At 34.5% G+C, this 16,781-nt stretch overlaps 2 protein-coding genes across 5 annotated transcripts; both read left to right on the forward strand.

Moving 5' to 3' along the window:
- Positions 1 to 2,683: 2,683 nt before the first annotated feature.
- On the forward strand, positions 2,684 to 9,204 carry LOC143573071 (glutamate--glyoxylate aminotransferase 2). 4 transcript variants are annotated; one of them, XM_077058053.1, is made up of 14 exons: positions 2,684 to 2,893; positions 4,256 to 4,415; positions 5,112 to 5,177; positions 5,286 to 5,403; positions 5,510 to 5,591; positions 5,704 to 5,791; positions 6,350 to 6,508; positions 6,606 to 6,779; positions 6,853 to 6,984; positions 7,089 to 7,154; positions 7,231 to 7,295; positions 7,556 to 7,647; positions 8,135 to 8,291; positions 8,901 to 9,204. In XM_077058053.1, the coding sequence occupies exons 2-14, from the start codon at positions 4,299 to 4,301 to the stop codon at positions 9,028 to 9,030; spliced, it is 1,446 nt and encodes a 481-aa protein (XP_076914168.1). In that variant the 5' UTR covers positions 2,684 to 2,893; positions 4,256 to 4,298; the 3' UTR covers positions 9,031 to 9,204. The 4 variants fall into 4 exon arrangements, with proteins under 4 accessions (XP_076914168.1, XP_076914166.1, XP_076914169.1 ...); XM_077058051.1 differs by having other exon boundaries at positions 4,282 to 4,415; XM_077058054.1 differs by having other exon boundaries at positions 2,684 to 2,890; positions 4,254 to 4,415.
- A 3,348-nt stretch (positions 9,205 to 12,552) lies between these two features.
- LOC143573055 (F-box protein At1g70590-like) lies at positions 12,553 to 16,781 on the forward strand. The gene is made up of 5 exons (XM_077058035.1): positions 12,553 to 13,066; positions 13,683 to 13,796; positions 14,861 to 14,994; positions 15,180 to 15,362; positions 16,327 to 16,781. The coding sequence occupies exons 1-5, from the start codon at positions 12,646 to 12,648 to the stop codon at positions 16,492 to 16,494; spliced, it is 1,020 nt and encodes a 339-aa protein (XP_076914150.1). The 5' UTR covers positions 12,553 to 12,645; the 3' UTR covers positions 16,495 to 16,781.

Here is a 16,781-nt window from a genome sequence, read left to right on the forward strand (position 1 = left end):
GAAAATGTACTGATAAAGTTATCGAAAAACATTATTTAATTGAATAATAGAGAGAAATAAAGTAATTTTAGTTTAGTTTTAAATTTAGAGATAAATGATTGGATATGAATGTTATGATAGATGATACTGAAATAATATTATCCTCGCGTTTTGGATGATAAAAGTAGAAATGAAGAAAAAATAAAAGTAATACATGGTAAAAAAATGAATTCCTTTATTATAAAAAAAATGCGTGGCATGTTTGGTAGGCTATTAATAGGCTATCTTTTAATAGTTTATAACATTTTAATGGTTAAGAGGTAGCCATAAGTCTAAATGAATAAGAGGTAATCATTAAGACAAGGTTGTTTGATAGCATTTTATTGGTCATTAAGAGGCTATCTCTTAATAATTCATAACCTCTTAATAAACAGACATAAACGAACGTTCATGAACATAAATGAACACAAATTTTTTGTTCACGTCCGTTCGTTTATTAAGTAAAGTAAACGAATTTCTCGCCGAATAATCACCGAACGTTCAGTTCGTTTACAAGTCTAGTCTTGAGGTTTCAATTTTGTAATAAGTTTAAGGAAAATACCAAAATACTCTTTTGACTTTTTTATAAGGTGACTATTTTGTGTAATTAACTATATCTAAAGACTGTATTTGTGTGATTAACTATATCTAAACGTGACATAAAACACAAAAAATATAAAACCAACAACCCATATTTTGAGTCTGACGATCACCCGAAAAAACCTCAATCACATTTGTCAATCACTAGACGACCAGGCAACTCACCCAAACCCTTCACTATTATCTTATCTCCAATGGCGACATCGTCTCTTATCTGATCTTATCCCTTCGTCCTCACCGCACAACAACCAAACCTATGTATGTGTTTTTAAAGTAAGGGGTATCTTGGTCATTTTTCCCATAAATACATATAATAGTTAAATGAAAGTCAGTCTTAGACCATTGTTACAAAGTTGAAACCTCATATCTTAAAGTTATTAATTTTAGACTTTAGACCCAACAAGTGTTACTCTGCTCAAATATCACTTTGCGTAACCAACTCCTTTAGGTAAGGGTAGAATATCAAAATGACGGTAATATAATACGTAAAAAAATAACTCATTTAACACCTGACATAAATTGTGACTTATAACATATTTAGTAAGAGGCCAGGCGAACCCCCTTAAAGGCAATGGAGTCAGGTGACCGTTTTTGTGACAAGATTTTAACACTATACCTATGCTAAAACGTTCAAACATTTTGTTTTAAGACATGTTAACAAAAAGATACGTTAAAACGTTCAAACATTTTGTTTATATTTTGCTCATGAACAGAACACATGAATGTTTTGGGTTACAAACTTACAATAGATTAATATAACGGCCCATAAGTTTGAGCCCATATCTCCACCCAATCCAATTATGTTCAAATTCAATCCTATTCCTAGGAATAATTCAGGCCCATGTGATGGTAGATTTTCACAAGGCCCATAATGTATTGATGTTCCACTCTTATAACAGTCGGTCATAGCCGGATCTTAAACACGTAATATAGGTGGACCGGAAGGTCTTGAATAATAATTTGGGTGAGCCGGACTCAACCTATATATATATATATATATATCTTTTTTAATTTTTCACAAAAAATTACATTGCTGAGCGAAAAAAAACTAGGTGGGCCACAGCCCGGCCTGATCAACACAAAGATCCACCCCTGAGTCTTAACACATCTAAACAGCCCGATATTACAAAAAATCGAGTAGGTGTATATGCCAATTATAGATGTATACATCTGGAAACACAAATCATTCGTTGAAAATTGAAATTGAACCAAACCAAATTATTACTATACTGGTTTTCGATATCAGGTTTTCATAACATCTACCAAGAACGAGAAGTTATGATTTGTGAAATTCAATTATGAAATTAGACAAATTAATTTTCGTATACATGTATCTAATAGACAAAGGCTAGAGTGAAAAAGTCGCAATATTACATAAACAGTTACGAAAACTTGGGTGTAACTGTTGTAGTTCCATTCGGTATCAAAACCTATAATCCAGTAGCAATCCCAAAAACTACCGAAGTTCCAAATCTCTACCGACCTTCAATTCATTAATGAAGTTCAAAATCACTATCTATATTCAACCTGACTACCTACCTTTAGTTTACTACCGAATGGCATTAACTTTCAAAGATCATTTCCAGCGTGACACTGTCCTAGAGTTACATGTTAAACCCCACAAAGAATCAACCTGAGGGCGTTGCCTCGAACTTGCCCTTTAAAAGTCTGAACCCATCATGATAACAAAGCCTTAAAGATCCTCTAGTATCAATATATATATCATTTAGTTTATAAGTAAATTCCAATCATCATCCATATAGTCTAGTAAGATTAAAATGACCTAACAAGAACCACTCACTCATAACTTGATAAACACATGACTCCACTCCAATTCATTCCATTCCACTTTTATGTTTGATAATAATCTCTTGTCTCTCATCTAAAAAGTATACACATCTTTGTCCACTTACCATTATTAGACAATGGCAATATTTGCTACAAAACTTCAAAGTAAACGACAATGTAACAAGATTGAAGATGGTGAGAACCAATATGAACCATATTTTCATACTTTCAACTCACACCACAGTATTATAGTTATCTTATCATTTATCCCAAAACAAGTAAACCCCCAAATAATAATCCATCCAACTTACTCCCATTCAGTGGCTCACACTCTTCTTGTTATAATATTTTGCCACGTCACCACACTCCATCATCTTTTTATTATTATACGTATACTCATTTCACACTCGTTCAGTTCAGTTCATCTCCTAGGGTTTCATCAGAACCCGAATTCGTCAATCGGACTCAATCTATTGCTTCAATTGAGGTACTGTAGATCTTAAATTGATGATAAATTGATGATCATGATGATCGTAACACTATGATTGTGTAATCGTTATGAGTTGCGGTTGCTTATATTACTTCAATTTGTTTCAGATGCGTTGAGTTTGTCGTGTAGTGTAAGTGTGTAATGACTATGTGTTTTTAGCTTCGTGAATACTATCGGTTTAGGTAGAATATAATATAATCGAATTTGAGCTAATTGAGTATTGATCATCGGTTTGTTGTAATAGTCAATTAGTCAAACATAATAAGTTTTCTGATACAGTGCTGATATTAGCTTTTAAATTTCGTTGCAAAGCGGAACGTTAACGTGCAAATTAAAAAAGCGGCGTGCTAACTGTTCGAATCAAGTAGTGTAATTGTATATACAACATAGTGTAATTATAGTGTAGTGTAATTACACTACGATGTAATTACATAGTTACACTACTTGTATATATAATTACACTACTTGATTCGAACAGTTAGCACGCTCCTTTTTTAATTTGTACGTTAAAGTTCCACTCTGCAACAAAATTTAAAAGCTAATATCAATACTGTGTCAGAAACTTATTATGTTTGATTGTGTAATCGTTATGAGTTGCCGTTGTTTATATTGCTTCAATTGAATTCAGACGCGTGAATATTGTCGTGTAGTGTAACGACTCTGTGTTTTTAGCTTCGTGAATCTGATCGGTTTACGAAACTTTTGTTGTGTTGTTTAGAGGTTGAATTAAGGCAAATTGTGATTGAATTTGGGCTAATTGAGTATTAATCGTCGATTTGTTGTAACAGTGAAACACACTTCGTGTTTTGAAGTCAAACTTAGTAGTTTTTAGATACAAGCAGTGTTGTAGAACTCGCTAGGCGCTAGTAGAGCGGTAATTAATAGGAATTAATCGGATTGGAATTTATATGTAAATTTTCAAAGTTATACACACAAGTTTTCAAAATTTTATATATTATTTTCCAAGCTTATAAATCGGATTGGATTAATATGAATTTTACTGATTTTGGCCAATTTTGACTGAATTGGACCAGATATCGGTAGCATAGCGATTAATCAATGATTAATCGGTGACTAATTGTGATTTTTACAACACACTGCTATTTTCTGAAATTGAAAGTTGAAAATTAGGCTGACTGACTGAATTAATGAAAAGTCAAGGTGTATCTATCTAAGTATACTAAAAGTCAAAGTTGAGAACTATGATGTATTTCTATGTAACGTGGATACTTCTGGATTCGTGTTGGACACTTGTCAGTCGAGTATTATTCGGTATGCCATAAATTGGTTGATGATGAAATATGCGTGCTTATGTAACTTCTAACATACGTGCACCAACTGATTTTTAAACAATTTCAGACTAACAACTGGTTTATAATCACTAGTGATTTAACCAAGAATCATGTCGCGCAAGGCATTGGACTATGATCAGATTAATGAAAATGTGAAGAAAGCCCAGTATGCTGTAAGGGGTGAGCTGTATCTTCGTGCTTCTGAGCTTCAAAAGGAAGGCAAGAAGGTTAGTTAGTTAGTTAGTTAGTTATTAGTTTTATTCATTTAGCTTAAGTATTTGTCTGCGCGTTAGTTATTGACAATCATTTGTTGGCCCTTTAGTTGCAAGAAACAAGAAAACAAAATCAAACACAAAGCATTTTCTTGGCTCAGCAATTTGCCTATAAAAATTACTATTTACTATGAATAGTGTAACTGATGGGAAGAAGGTATTTACTTTCTAAATCAACCCAAATTACAACTTTTGGGGGCTTTTATGCTGTATATGGAGTATATGTTATTGTTTAATATGTGATAAAGCAAGTTATTATACCAGTTAAACTTTTAGGGGCCTTTATGTTCTTTGTTGATGATGCTTACTTCAATTTGTATTCTTATATTTTGTGGGCCTCATACTCTCATTCAGTCCTCACATTAAGTGAAATGGGCCCCACAATTATCTTCTTTCTCCTCACACCATGTAATATAAGGACTATTTCAAATATAAACTTCTAAAAGTTCAAAGTTTCATATATATTCTTCTAAATATTATAATATTAATTTTACCCTTTAAAAACACTAAAAATATCACATTTTACTCATTCTACAGTAAATAACACAGTTACTTATAACCTGAAATGTAATAAAATGTTAGGATATTTAATGTTCTACCTGAAATGTCGATAAAACCATTTTTTTTAAATAGCTTAATATTTTTTTACAGATTATCTTCACCAATGTGGGCAATCCTCATGCTTTGGGACAGAAACCTCTAACATTCCCTCGTCAGGTTTGTGATACTTAAAGTTTTCTGGTAAATTTTTATATTGCTAATTAAAATATATTTTTTGACACAAATTTCATATATCTAATAAATCAAAAATATACATTGTTGCAGGTGGTTGCTCTTTGCCAGGCTCCATTTCTTCTTGATGATCCAAATGTCGGGCTCATATTCCCAGCTGATGCAATTGCAAAAGCAAAACTATACCTTTCTTACACATCAGGGGGTCTAGGTATTTTTTAAACACACCCTTTTAATAACTTATAGATGTTCTATTTTTCTTATAACCTTTTGTATTAGAAAAGTTATTAATAAACGATGTCTTATTGATTCGTTAGGTGCTTATAGTGATTCCCGTGGTCTTCCTGGAATAAGGAAAGAAGTTGCTGAATTCATTGGCAGGCGTGATGGATATCCAAGGTCATAAACATATAATTTTAAAAAACTTTGTACCTTTTTTAAGCTTTTTATTTTAAATTATGAATTCGTGTTTTGCACCAAAACTAAGATTCATTTGTGTAATTGGTGACAGTGATCCAGAACTCATATATCTCACTGATGGTGCTAGTAAAGGAGTGATGCAGATCTTGCAAACAGTTATCCGTGGTCAAGGTGATGGGGTATGTAGTTTCATGTCCAAAAATGCTATCTTTTGCTAAAAAAACTAAGAGTTATTTTAATATGTAAATAACCACAAGGAGGCCTGAGTTCGAACACCGGCTCAACCCTTTTCTAGGCGTTTACTATGAGTGGGATTTTATTGGGTACGTTTGTTTATGTAAATAACCACATAATTGTTATTAGCAATCACAACTTACAATGCATTTACAATACATAAATATCTTATATCCTCCTTTCTTGACTACACATTCTAAAAGAATATGTTAGGATTGAATGAAACTCGTTAGGTAGCTAAACTTGATGAGTTTGAGAAAAGACTCAAAAGAGTTATCAATAAAGAAAAACCATATGGTTGTAGTTGATTTTTTCAATTAGAAGTCTGATACGGGAGAATGTGTCTCCTTATGTCTATTCTATTTTGTTTTTCTTCATATCATATTCATTAGAAGTCTAAAAAGAGTCATGATTAGGTATATCTGCTTAACTTTGTATATATGCTTTTACATAGCTCCAATTTTCATGTTTTAAAATTTTAGTTCTTTGTCTTTTTTTTTTAGATTCTGGTTCCAGTCCCTCAGTATCCACTATACTCAGCTGCAATCTCTCTGTTTGGTGGTTCACTTGTACCATATTTCCTTGAAGAAAATGCTAATTGGGGTCTAGATATCAACAACCTACGCCAATCAGTCGCAGAAGCACGTTACAAAGGAATAACCGTAAGTTTTCAGTTATTTACCCAATTTATTACATTTGTCATTAGGGATTAGAATGTGTTTTGATGTTTTAAGTTTATAATTAATTCATTATGATTAGGTAAGGGCAATGGTGATTATAAACCCTGGAAACCCAACCGGACAATGTCTTAGCATCGATAATCTGAAGGAAATACTGAGATTTTGTTACCAAGAGAATTTGGTCTTGCTTGGAGATGAAGTTTATCAGCAAAACGTTTATCAGGATGAACGCCCGTTTATCAGTTCCCGAAAGGTAATTATTATTAATTCCTGTTAGTTTTTGATATTTGGATTTTTTTAATCTTAATATATGTTGCACTTTGAAGGTGTTGCTGGACATGGGCGGACCAATTAGCAAAGAACTCCAGCTTGTTTCGTTCCACACCGTGTCAAAAGGTTTCTTAGGTGAATGCGGACAACGTGGTGGTTACTTTGAGATGACAAACATTCCTCCGGAGGTTTAGTTCTTAAATTAAATATTTATTTTCAAATAAAATACTGATTAGCGTAAGACAAATAGACAATATGAGTATCTTACTGAATGTTTAATCTGATGTTACAGTCGGTTGATGAGATATACAAAGTTGCATCGATTTCACTCAGTCCCAATGTTCCCGGGCAGATATTTGTAAGTTGAATTTTAATAATATAATTGATAAGTTTTAATATTATTCCTAAATTAATCATTTTTAAACTCATTATAGATGGGATGCATGGTTAGCCCTCCACAACCTGGTGATATCTCATATGCCCAGTATATTAGAGAGAGGTATGAACTGATCATTTATATTTTGATCTATATAATCACTTTTTTGTCATCCTTAAAGGTTATATTAGTCATTCCATAGTTAAATAATACTCTGGATACAACATTATGTTGTCAATATCAAAGGGTATGTTAGAGATTTAGTTGTCTTAAAGTTTGCAACAATTACTTTTATACCCCATTGGCGTTACTTTGGTTTGGAATTAATCTATTATTGTCGTTGGAGGGTATTTTAGTCATTTTTTTTTGGTAAATTAATGCAGCACGGGCATCCTTGAATCGTTAAGGAAGAGAGCTCACATGATGACAGATGGATTCAACAGTTGCAAAAATATTGTTTGTAATTTCACAGAAGGTAAGCCATTTTCTTAAATAACTACCCATCTTATCTTTCTACGGTTGCAAGCGAGTCGAGCCACTCGAGACTGGATCAATAAAAAGCTCGAAACGAGCCGGGCCTCAAATAAAACTCTTTTGGTTATCGAGCCCGAGCTTGAGCCTTGTGTATAATTATGTGATAACTCTTTTGGGCTCCTACGTATTAAGTTCACACTGCACACACAGAGCTTTGGCTCGTTGAGCCAAGCTTAGGCTCGTTTGAGGTTTTTCTCAACATATAAAATTATTAAAAATGTATATGGATTAATTATAAAACAACGAGCCGAGCTGAGATCGAGCTTAAAAAACGACTCACGAACCGAGCTCTAGCTCTCGTAAATCCAAACAAGCCTAGTGGAGTTCGGGCTCGACTCGGCTCTTTATACCCATATATTTTTCTTAAATCAATCTTTTTTAAATTTTAAAAAAATTATTTTTTTTGGTTATGTGAAATTGTGAATTAGGTGCTATGTATTCATTTCCACAAGTTAAATTGCCTCCAAAAGCAATCGAAGCTGCAAAACAAGCCGGAAAGGTTCCCGATGTTTTCTACTGCCTGAAGCTCCTAGAAGCCACCGGCATTTCAACCGTCCCCGGTTCAGGGTTTGGTCAAAAGGAAGGGTAAGCTACTTTTTGTTAGGGGTGTGCAATAACCCGAAAAAAACCGATCCGAAACCGAAAAGACCGAAAAAACCAAACCGAAACATAAACCGACGGTTTGGTTTTATGTTTTTGTAAATACCGCACTAATGGTTCGGTTTTGGTTTTGCATGTAATAAAAACCGAAAAAACCGAACCGAACCGAACCAAATTCCTAATTTTTTATTAAGTAATTTATAAGAATTTAATAAATATGTAACTCCAATATTTTTTATCAAATGTATAATAGTCAATTATTTTACAATTAACAAAATTATTTATACCTAAGTTCATTATTTTTTGCCAACTTTTTTTTCGGCCTAAAACTTTCAAGCTCAAATGACAAAAACCGAAAAAACCGAAACCAAAACGAAAACCGAAAAAACCGAAGCCGAACGGTTTCAAAAACTCTAAAAACCGAAGTTTTTGGTTTTCGGTTTGGTTTTAGCCAAAAACCGCACTGAACTGCACCACGCACACCCCTGCTTTTTGTAACTGTTAATCCATTCATTATGAATTTATGATTATTAAACTATGTTGTTACAATAATAATAATAATAATAATAATAATAATATTTATTAAAAAATTAGGGTTTTCCACTTGAGGACAACTATCTTGCCAGCTGAGGAGGACATGCCTGCAATTATGGACAGTTTCAAGAAATTCAATGATGCATTCATGGATCAATATGAAGGCTATTCAGGGTACTCGAGGATGTAAGTTGTGCATGTTTTATCGGTATATTATATATATGCGTGTATAGCTCACCCGAACTTGTTATCGGCTACTTGTTATTATTGTTACTCAACTTTCAACGTTTCGTATTATCTGTTGATGTGTACTCCCTCAAGTATGTTATTCACATCCTTTATTAACCAAGTTCTGGTTTCTTTATCGTGTATTAATCACTTTTTATGGCATTAATTTGGTAGTTTTACACTTGTACCGTTATACTCGATACTTGGTTTATTAAAAAGTAGTGTTTATATCGGAAAGTGGGTTTCAATGGTGTCTTGGCTCGTTAAATATACTTTTTGAAATGGGCTACTTGGTAAATTAGTTTTGGTATTTTAGTCGTAATCTACCTCATTAACAGGAGCTTGACCAAACGCGGCTTGTTTTGACTTACAAGAGCTGGAGCATGAGCTCTGCTTGTTTCAAGCTCTTTTTATAAAGCTAAAGCTTGCCTTGTGAGTCGTTTTTTGAAGCTCGAGCTTTGCTCAGGCTCGGCTTGTTTAGTAACATTTTTATCATCTTTATATATTATGAGAAAAATCTTTACGCGCCTTAGCTCAGCTTGAGCTCGTGTTCAGGGCCTTAAACAAGCCAAATAAGCTTTGGCTAAAGCTCTGCTGTGTTGTGTGAAGTTAGTACATAGAAGTTGAAAATAGATATATTAGGCACGTTAAAGCTCAATGAGGCTAAACAATCTTCCCATACAAGGCTCGAGCTCTAGATTGATAACCACATGTGCTTTATTTGAGGCTCGGGCTTAATAAGGTTTGGCTTTTCTCGAGCCTTTTATCGATATGATCTCGAGTAGCTCATGAGCGGCTCGACTCATTTGCACTCGTACGTATTAGAAAGAAATGACACGTAAGCAAGAAATTGGTCATCGGATGACTTATAATTTGTTATTAAGACTTAAATATTTTTTTTCTGTTGGACGACTTGTAGAGGCGGATAAGGGTCCTTACTCCGTCCCACACAATGTATTATTGTATTACTATCGGCCCGGCCCTACAAGAGAACATCTAAATAGAAAACTAAGGAGGTACTAAACTACAAACAAGAGTACATCAACTACAAATTAGATATGATAAACTATATGTGGTTAGGTAAAACTTCACATTTTAAGCTATAGTTTATTGTGTGTATATATACTTTAATTGGTTTTAAATCTATATGTTGAATAGCTATTAGCTTCCAAAGTACTTCAAAATTTGTTTTTTTTAATGGCATTCTTTGAATATTATGATGTACTATATAGTATTGTGGAGGCTAATTTCATAAAGAAGAAGAAAATTAGATTTTCCAAGTATGAAAATTCCATAAAAATAACATAAGATGGTAAAAACTTTAAAATAAACATTGAATTTCAACTCCCATCAGATAAACTTTTATTTTTTCCTTTTCGTGCATGAATGTCGGCCACCTGACGATGTTTGTATGAAACCATTAGTGTGATGCAACGTGTCAATTTGGAATTAAAATGTCTCTTCGTGGTACAAAATGTTCTGACAACTGTTGACAGACTTGTAAATATTTCAGTAACCGCTAATGATTTATATAAAAAACTTTAAGAAAATGAAAACAAAAGGGGAATTCTTGAGGGTGTTCATATGGAAACCACATATGCTTCTCATCGCATAAAAAAGTATAAAATAAATATAGAAATAAAAACAATATTTAAAAATTATGAAAAGACAAACGTACTGGTTTAAAAAAATAATCCACAAATATGAAATCGATCTTTTATGATTCCTGTTGCTTTTATGTGTTATGAAAATGGTGAAAACACTATAAGCTGATTTAGTTGTACACTGAAATAGCAAGCATTCGACATAGACGTCCCATAACTTCATCAAGAAACCACCGAAAACCATATTATCTACATAGGTCGAAAAGGTTTATGAAACAAACTATTTTTTCTTAATAACAAAGACCCGAACTCTTGGAATCACTCTTTTCTTCCCAAAGAACAGATCATGGTGAGTTGGTGACAACCCATAATCTAACCTTAAGCAAATTGTTTTAGACGAGACTCAAACTCATAAACACATATAACATATAAAGAAAGATATGAAACTATCATAAGACAAGTTTGCTTTTGGTATAAAACAAAATGTCTAATTATTAAAGTAAAAGCATTATCAAGGGTTTGGGAATATTACGTCAAGCTAATAAAAGTCAAATATTAATAGTGTAACTAGACAATAATATAGCATAAACTTATGATAACGACATTACTATTTACTAATATTCTTTCTCTTGAAACAGTATAATATATTCTCTTGACTAATCAAAATATTAAATTAATCAGTTAAGGGAAAATTCGTGGAAGGTCTCTTTTACGTTAATAAGATTCCATCTATGTCCTTACAAATCAAGAGTATTAAAAACATCCCTTTCAAACACGTCGTTATCGACATATTTTTAAGACGAACCAACGGGTTTGTTTATATGACCAATAATAAGTACAATGTGTTATCAATAACTCAATGGACTACCTATTTTTTCAACAAAATTCATATAAATGACTTGTTTCTTCAACAAACTCGTTTGGACAACCTGTTTTGTTCACCAAACTTGTTTGTGACAACCTGTTTGAGGCCAGCTTTTAGTTAGACGACGACGAGGATGGCTACATGGCATTTCTGGAACTCTTGATTTATGAGCACTGTTGCAAAAATCCCGATTAATCCCCGATTAATCGCTAGTCTCCACTTCACTGATTAATTTTAGGCTAATATGTACTGGTCAAATCCGGCCAAAATCAAGATTAGTTGGGCTTAATCGGTTTTTGTGACGCGCGTATGGCCAAAATTTGTGGTTTCTAGCGAGACTTCACCTAAAATCAGTGGTTTTTAGCAGTGTTGTAAAACTCGCTAGTCGGGCGGTGGGGTGGGATGAGGACTAGCGATTAATCAGAATTAATCGAATCTGACTTTAATGTATATTTTTCAGGTTTATATATACACGCACACATTTTTATATGTAATTTTCAGTTTTATATATACACAAACATATTTTAGCCGGAAATTGACTGTAATCTCGCATGAAACCGCTGATTTTAATCGGAATCTCGTGGGAAAGCGCTGATTTTGGTTGGAATCTCACCGAAAAACGTTGATTTGGTCGAAACCGATTAATTGGCTGACTAGCCCAAAATTAATTACGGAAATGAGGACTAGCGATTAAGTAATGCCTAGTCATGACACTGGTTTTCAGTGAGATTCTAACCAATTTTTGGTCAAAATACGTGTGTACGTACAAAACTAAAAATTATATATAAAAATATGTATGTGTACAACGTATATATAAAACAAAAAATTATTCGTTTAACTATGATCCGATTAATCCACCCTAATCACTAGTTTTCATCCCACCGCCCGATTAACTTTTATATCACACATTTTAAGAACTTCCCCAAACATTTAAACCCCCCTTTGTCCAATTGTCCCTCCCATCACGCATCACTCCCTCACCCACTTATTATTATTATTATTATTATTATTATTATTATTATTATTACAACCGTCTCCTCCGTAACCGTCAACTCTTTCTCCCAGCTACCACCACCTCACGCCACCACAAATTAGGGTTCCACCAACCATGACCACCGACCGGACCTGGCCGCACCGGTCGGAAACCTCTCACTTCTCCACCATCCCGTTTCCGGTAAAAATTCCGTCTCGAAAACCTTCAAACCGTCAATTCCGCACACCGTCATCGATGACGTCATCATCATCCTCACGTCGTACGGACAGTCACTACCGCGACTTCGCGGCGTTACCGAACGACGTGCTGACGAAGATAGCTGCGAACTTCAGCTTACCGAATTTGCAAACGGCGTCGTTAGTGTGTAAGGCGTGGAGAGATGGATTACGGCCGTTGCGTGAGGCGATGTTGTTTTTAAGGTGGGGGAAGAGGTTTAAGCATGGGCGTGGTGGAGTGAAGGTGAGTTTAGAGAAGGCGTTGGACTCGTTTTTGAAAGGCGCGGCGCGTGGATCGACGCTTGCGATGGTGGATGCAGGTAGTGGTTTGTTTAGTGAATTGAATTGAATTATTTGATATTTTGAAGTTGGATTAGAATTTAATTAGAATTAGAATTAGAAATATGATTTAAATCATTAGAAGCCTGTTTCACACACACATAATCTACGCTCGCTATGGTGGATGCATGTAGTGGTGTTTAGTGAATTGAGTTTCGAATATCGGAATTGAGTTATTTGAATTTTGAGTTTTTGATGCTGGTGTTTAGATGTATATGTATATATGTGTGTGTGTGTGTATGTGAAGGTGAGCTTACAGAAGGCATTGGATTCGTTTTTGAAAGGTATCACGCGTGGATCTACGCTCGCCATGGTGGATGCAGGTAGTGGTTGTTTGGCAAATCGATTCGAATATCGGAATTGAGTTATTTGAATTTTGATATTTTGAAGTTGGATTCGAATTCAATTTGAATTAGATTAGGTTTGGATTCAAACTAGAAATATGATTAAATCATTAGAGCATGTTTCATATATATATGCGTGCGTATGTGTTTGTGTATGTGGGTGCTTCCATCTTCACTTCATATATTTAAAATCTGGTTAGTAAATTGAGCTTCGAGTTTTTTGAGTCTGTATACTGAACACTGCTAGATGCAGGGCTGGTGTATTGGGAGATGGGGAAGAAAGAGGAAGGTGTGGCTTTGTATAGGAGAGCTGCTGAGCTTGGGGATCCGGCTGGACAGTGCAATTTGGGGATTTCATATCTTCAAGGTAACGATAATGAGGCTTGTGTATTTTTAAGTTGACTTCTATCTATTAATTTCACACCACACAACCAGCTTAAACCGAGCTTTGGCTCATTTTAAGTTTTTTTTTTTCTTAAAATTATAAAAATAATTATAAATGTATATAAATTCGTTAATGAATAATAAACGAGCTGAGCTCGTGCTTGAAAATAGGACTCACGACCTCGAGCTTCAGAAAAGAATATTGAAATGAGCTGAGATCGAGCCCTTGTAAATCTAAACGAGATGTACAAAGCTGGAGCTCCGGCTCAATAACTAAATGCGTTTTATCTGAGGCTCAAGCTCAGATAAACCACTGTGTATGCAATTAGGTTAATTGTATTAAATTTCATGAGATATCATCAGTATTATATGGGTTTTCTAATGGCAATTTGTGGATAACCATGCAAATAGACAAATTATTACACACACACACACACACAACTAATAACACAAACATCAAGGTGCTTAATAGGCTTTGCTCATGGGTTGGTTGTTATATTCTTGTGTATTATGGATTAGTCTTTTGGCAATCATAAGAAGTAAGGGGTTTAAATTCACATGTATATGCTTAGATTAGTTGTACTGTAATATTTGCTATCTTGAAGCTACTACTTGGGTTTTCTAGTTGTTGAGCTTGTGGATAACAAAATGTAATGATTAATGATACATGATCACACACGCAACAAATAATAGCATATGAGTGTTCATGTGCCTATTCTGCTTTGTTCATGGCTTCATGATTTGATTTCTATATTCTTCTGTATTAGGGATTAGGGTCTGGGAAATCATAAGAAATTAGGGTGTTTTAGTAGCAGTGCATATGCAATTAAAATGGACCTGGCTTTCTGCTATCCCATAATTATCACTTGGTTTTCTAGTAGTTGAGCTAGAGGATAACCAACAAAAATATAATTGATCACACACGCACAACAATGCCACAAGTCTTTGTGTTTTTTCCATTATTTTCAAATAGTTATCTTCATTTTCTATCAAAGGGTTAAATTTTAGAGCTATAAATTTTGACATGTTTCATTTCAACAAATGCAGCTGAACCGCCAAACGTGAAGGAGGCAGTTAAATGGTTATATCAAGCTTCTGTTGCTGGCTATGTTCGTGGACAGTACCAGCTTGCCCTTTGTTTGCATAGGGGGATCGGAACAGACCAGAATCTGTCAGAAGCGGTAAGATGCTATATGGTAATACTGTATACTTCATATGTATGCATGATCAATACTGTATACTTAATATATTTGCATGATCAATGTCTTTGTTATAAAAAAAGTCTAATTTCTCTGGCTTGAAAACTGACATGTTCTTAATTTCTAGAAGGAAGTTGAATTTATATTGTTTTGTATGTTTTTAACAGGCGAAATGGTATTTACGGGCTGCAGGGGGTGGATATGTGCGCGCTATGTATAATGTATCATTATGTTACTCTTTAGGCAAGGGTTTTATGCAAAACCACAGACAATCAAGAAAATGGATGAAGCTTGCTGCTGATCATGGACATAATAAAGCTCAGTTTGAGCATGGGCTCACCCTTTTTTCGGTAATTACTACTACAAATAAATAATACTTCAATATTTTATATTACTTTGGAAAAAAGTCAACACTGCCTTTGTAAAGTACTATACATTCTCCTACGCCATGAGGTTAAAAAAATGTTTGACAATTCTTTAAATGCAAAACTCATAAAAAGGTAAAAGACTTTTGTCTGATTTGTGTTCTAGCTAGGGGTGTTATCGAGCCAAGCCAAGCATGAGCTCAACTAGGCTCGAGCTCGGCTCGTTTTGACTTACAAGAGATCGAGCATGACTCATTTCGAGCTCTTTTTCCAAATCTCGAGTTCGGCTCGTGAACCGTTATTTAAGCTTGGGCTCAGATCTTTATTATTTGTTAGTTAATTTATATACGTTTTTAATTATTTTTATATATTTAGAGAGAAATCTTAAACTAGCCCATGCTTGAGTCAAGCTTGTGTAGTATCTTAAACCAAGCCAAAGTTCAGCTCGAGCTCGGCTCGTTTTGACTTACAAGAGATCGAGCATGGCTCGTTTCAAGCTCTTTTTCCAAATATCGAGCTCGGCTCGTGAGTTGTTGTTTAAGCTTGGGCTCGGATTTTTATTATTTGTTAGTTAATTTATATACGTTTTTAATTATTTTTATATTTTTAGAGAGAAATCTTAAACGAGCCCAAGCTCGAGTCAAGCTTGTGTAATACCTTAAAGCAAGCCAAAGTTAGGCTCGAGCTCGGCTGTGTAGTGTGAAGCTAATACATTAAAATCCAAAAGAGGTAAAACTTAAAAATACACAAGGCTCGACAAGCCTAAACGAGCTTTATTTGAGGCCTGGACTTGGCTCGAACTCGAAAAAGCTCGGCTTTTTTCAAGCTTTTATCATTCCGATCTCGAGTAGCTTGCTAGCAGCTCGTTTTACAGTTCTGACCGTTTTGCGTGTTTTTGAAACTGTTTTTTTTACAGGCTAATAATGAGACTGTTGTACTTGATTAACAGGAAGGGCAGATGATGAAGGCTGTAGTGTACTTGGAACTTGCGGGTCGTGGTGGTGAGACAGGGGCTGTTCATGTGAAGAATGTTATACTTCAACAACTCTCACCATCTTCTCGAGAACGTGCTCTCACTCTCGCTGACAACTGGCGCGCTCTTCCGTCATCCCGTTGACCGGCATTATCCGTCTGTATGCTTGGAGAAACTATCTTATATACAAAAACCATACCTTTTACATTAAAATGTATCTTTGTGGTGTTGAACTTCATCAACACGAGAACAGACGAGAGCAGTTGAATGGTGTTTTAAGATCTACGCAAGTAGATGATGCGGCCACCATGGTCAAGGTTTGTTCTTTCTGTTTTTATGTTGCGTTTTTATGATACGCGAGTCTGTATATTGTATTATTGTGTTAAGTTTTTATCTTTTTCGTCTATAAATCAAATCAAGAACTCTTGTTA

The sequence above is a fragment of the Bidens hawaiensis genome, unplaced genomic scaffold, assembly GCF_021521415.1.
Source record: "Bidens hawaiensis isolate Kalapana, Puna unplaced genomic scaffold, B.hawaiensis_p1.1 tig00026193_1, whole genome shotgun sequence".
Classification (NCBI taxonomy): Eukaryota; Viridiplantae; Streptophyta; class Magnoliopsida; order Asterales; family Asteraceae; genus Bidens; species Bidens hawaiensis.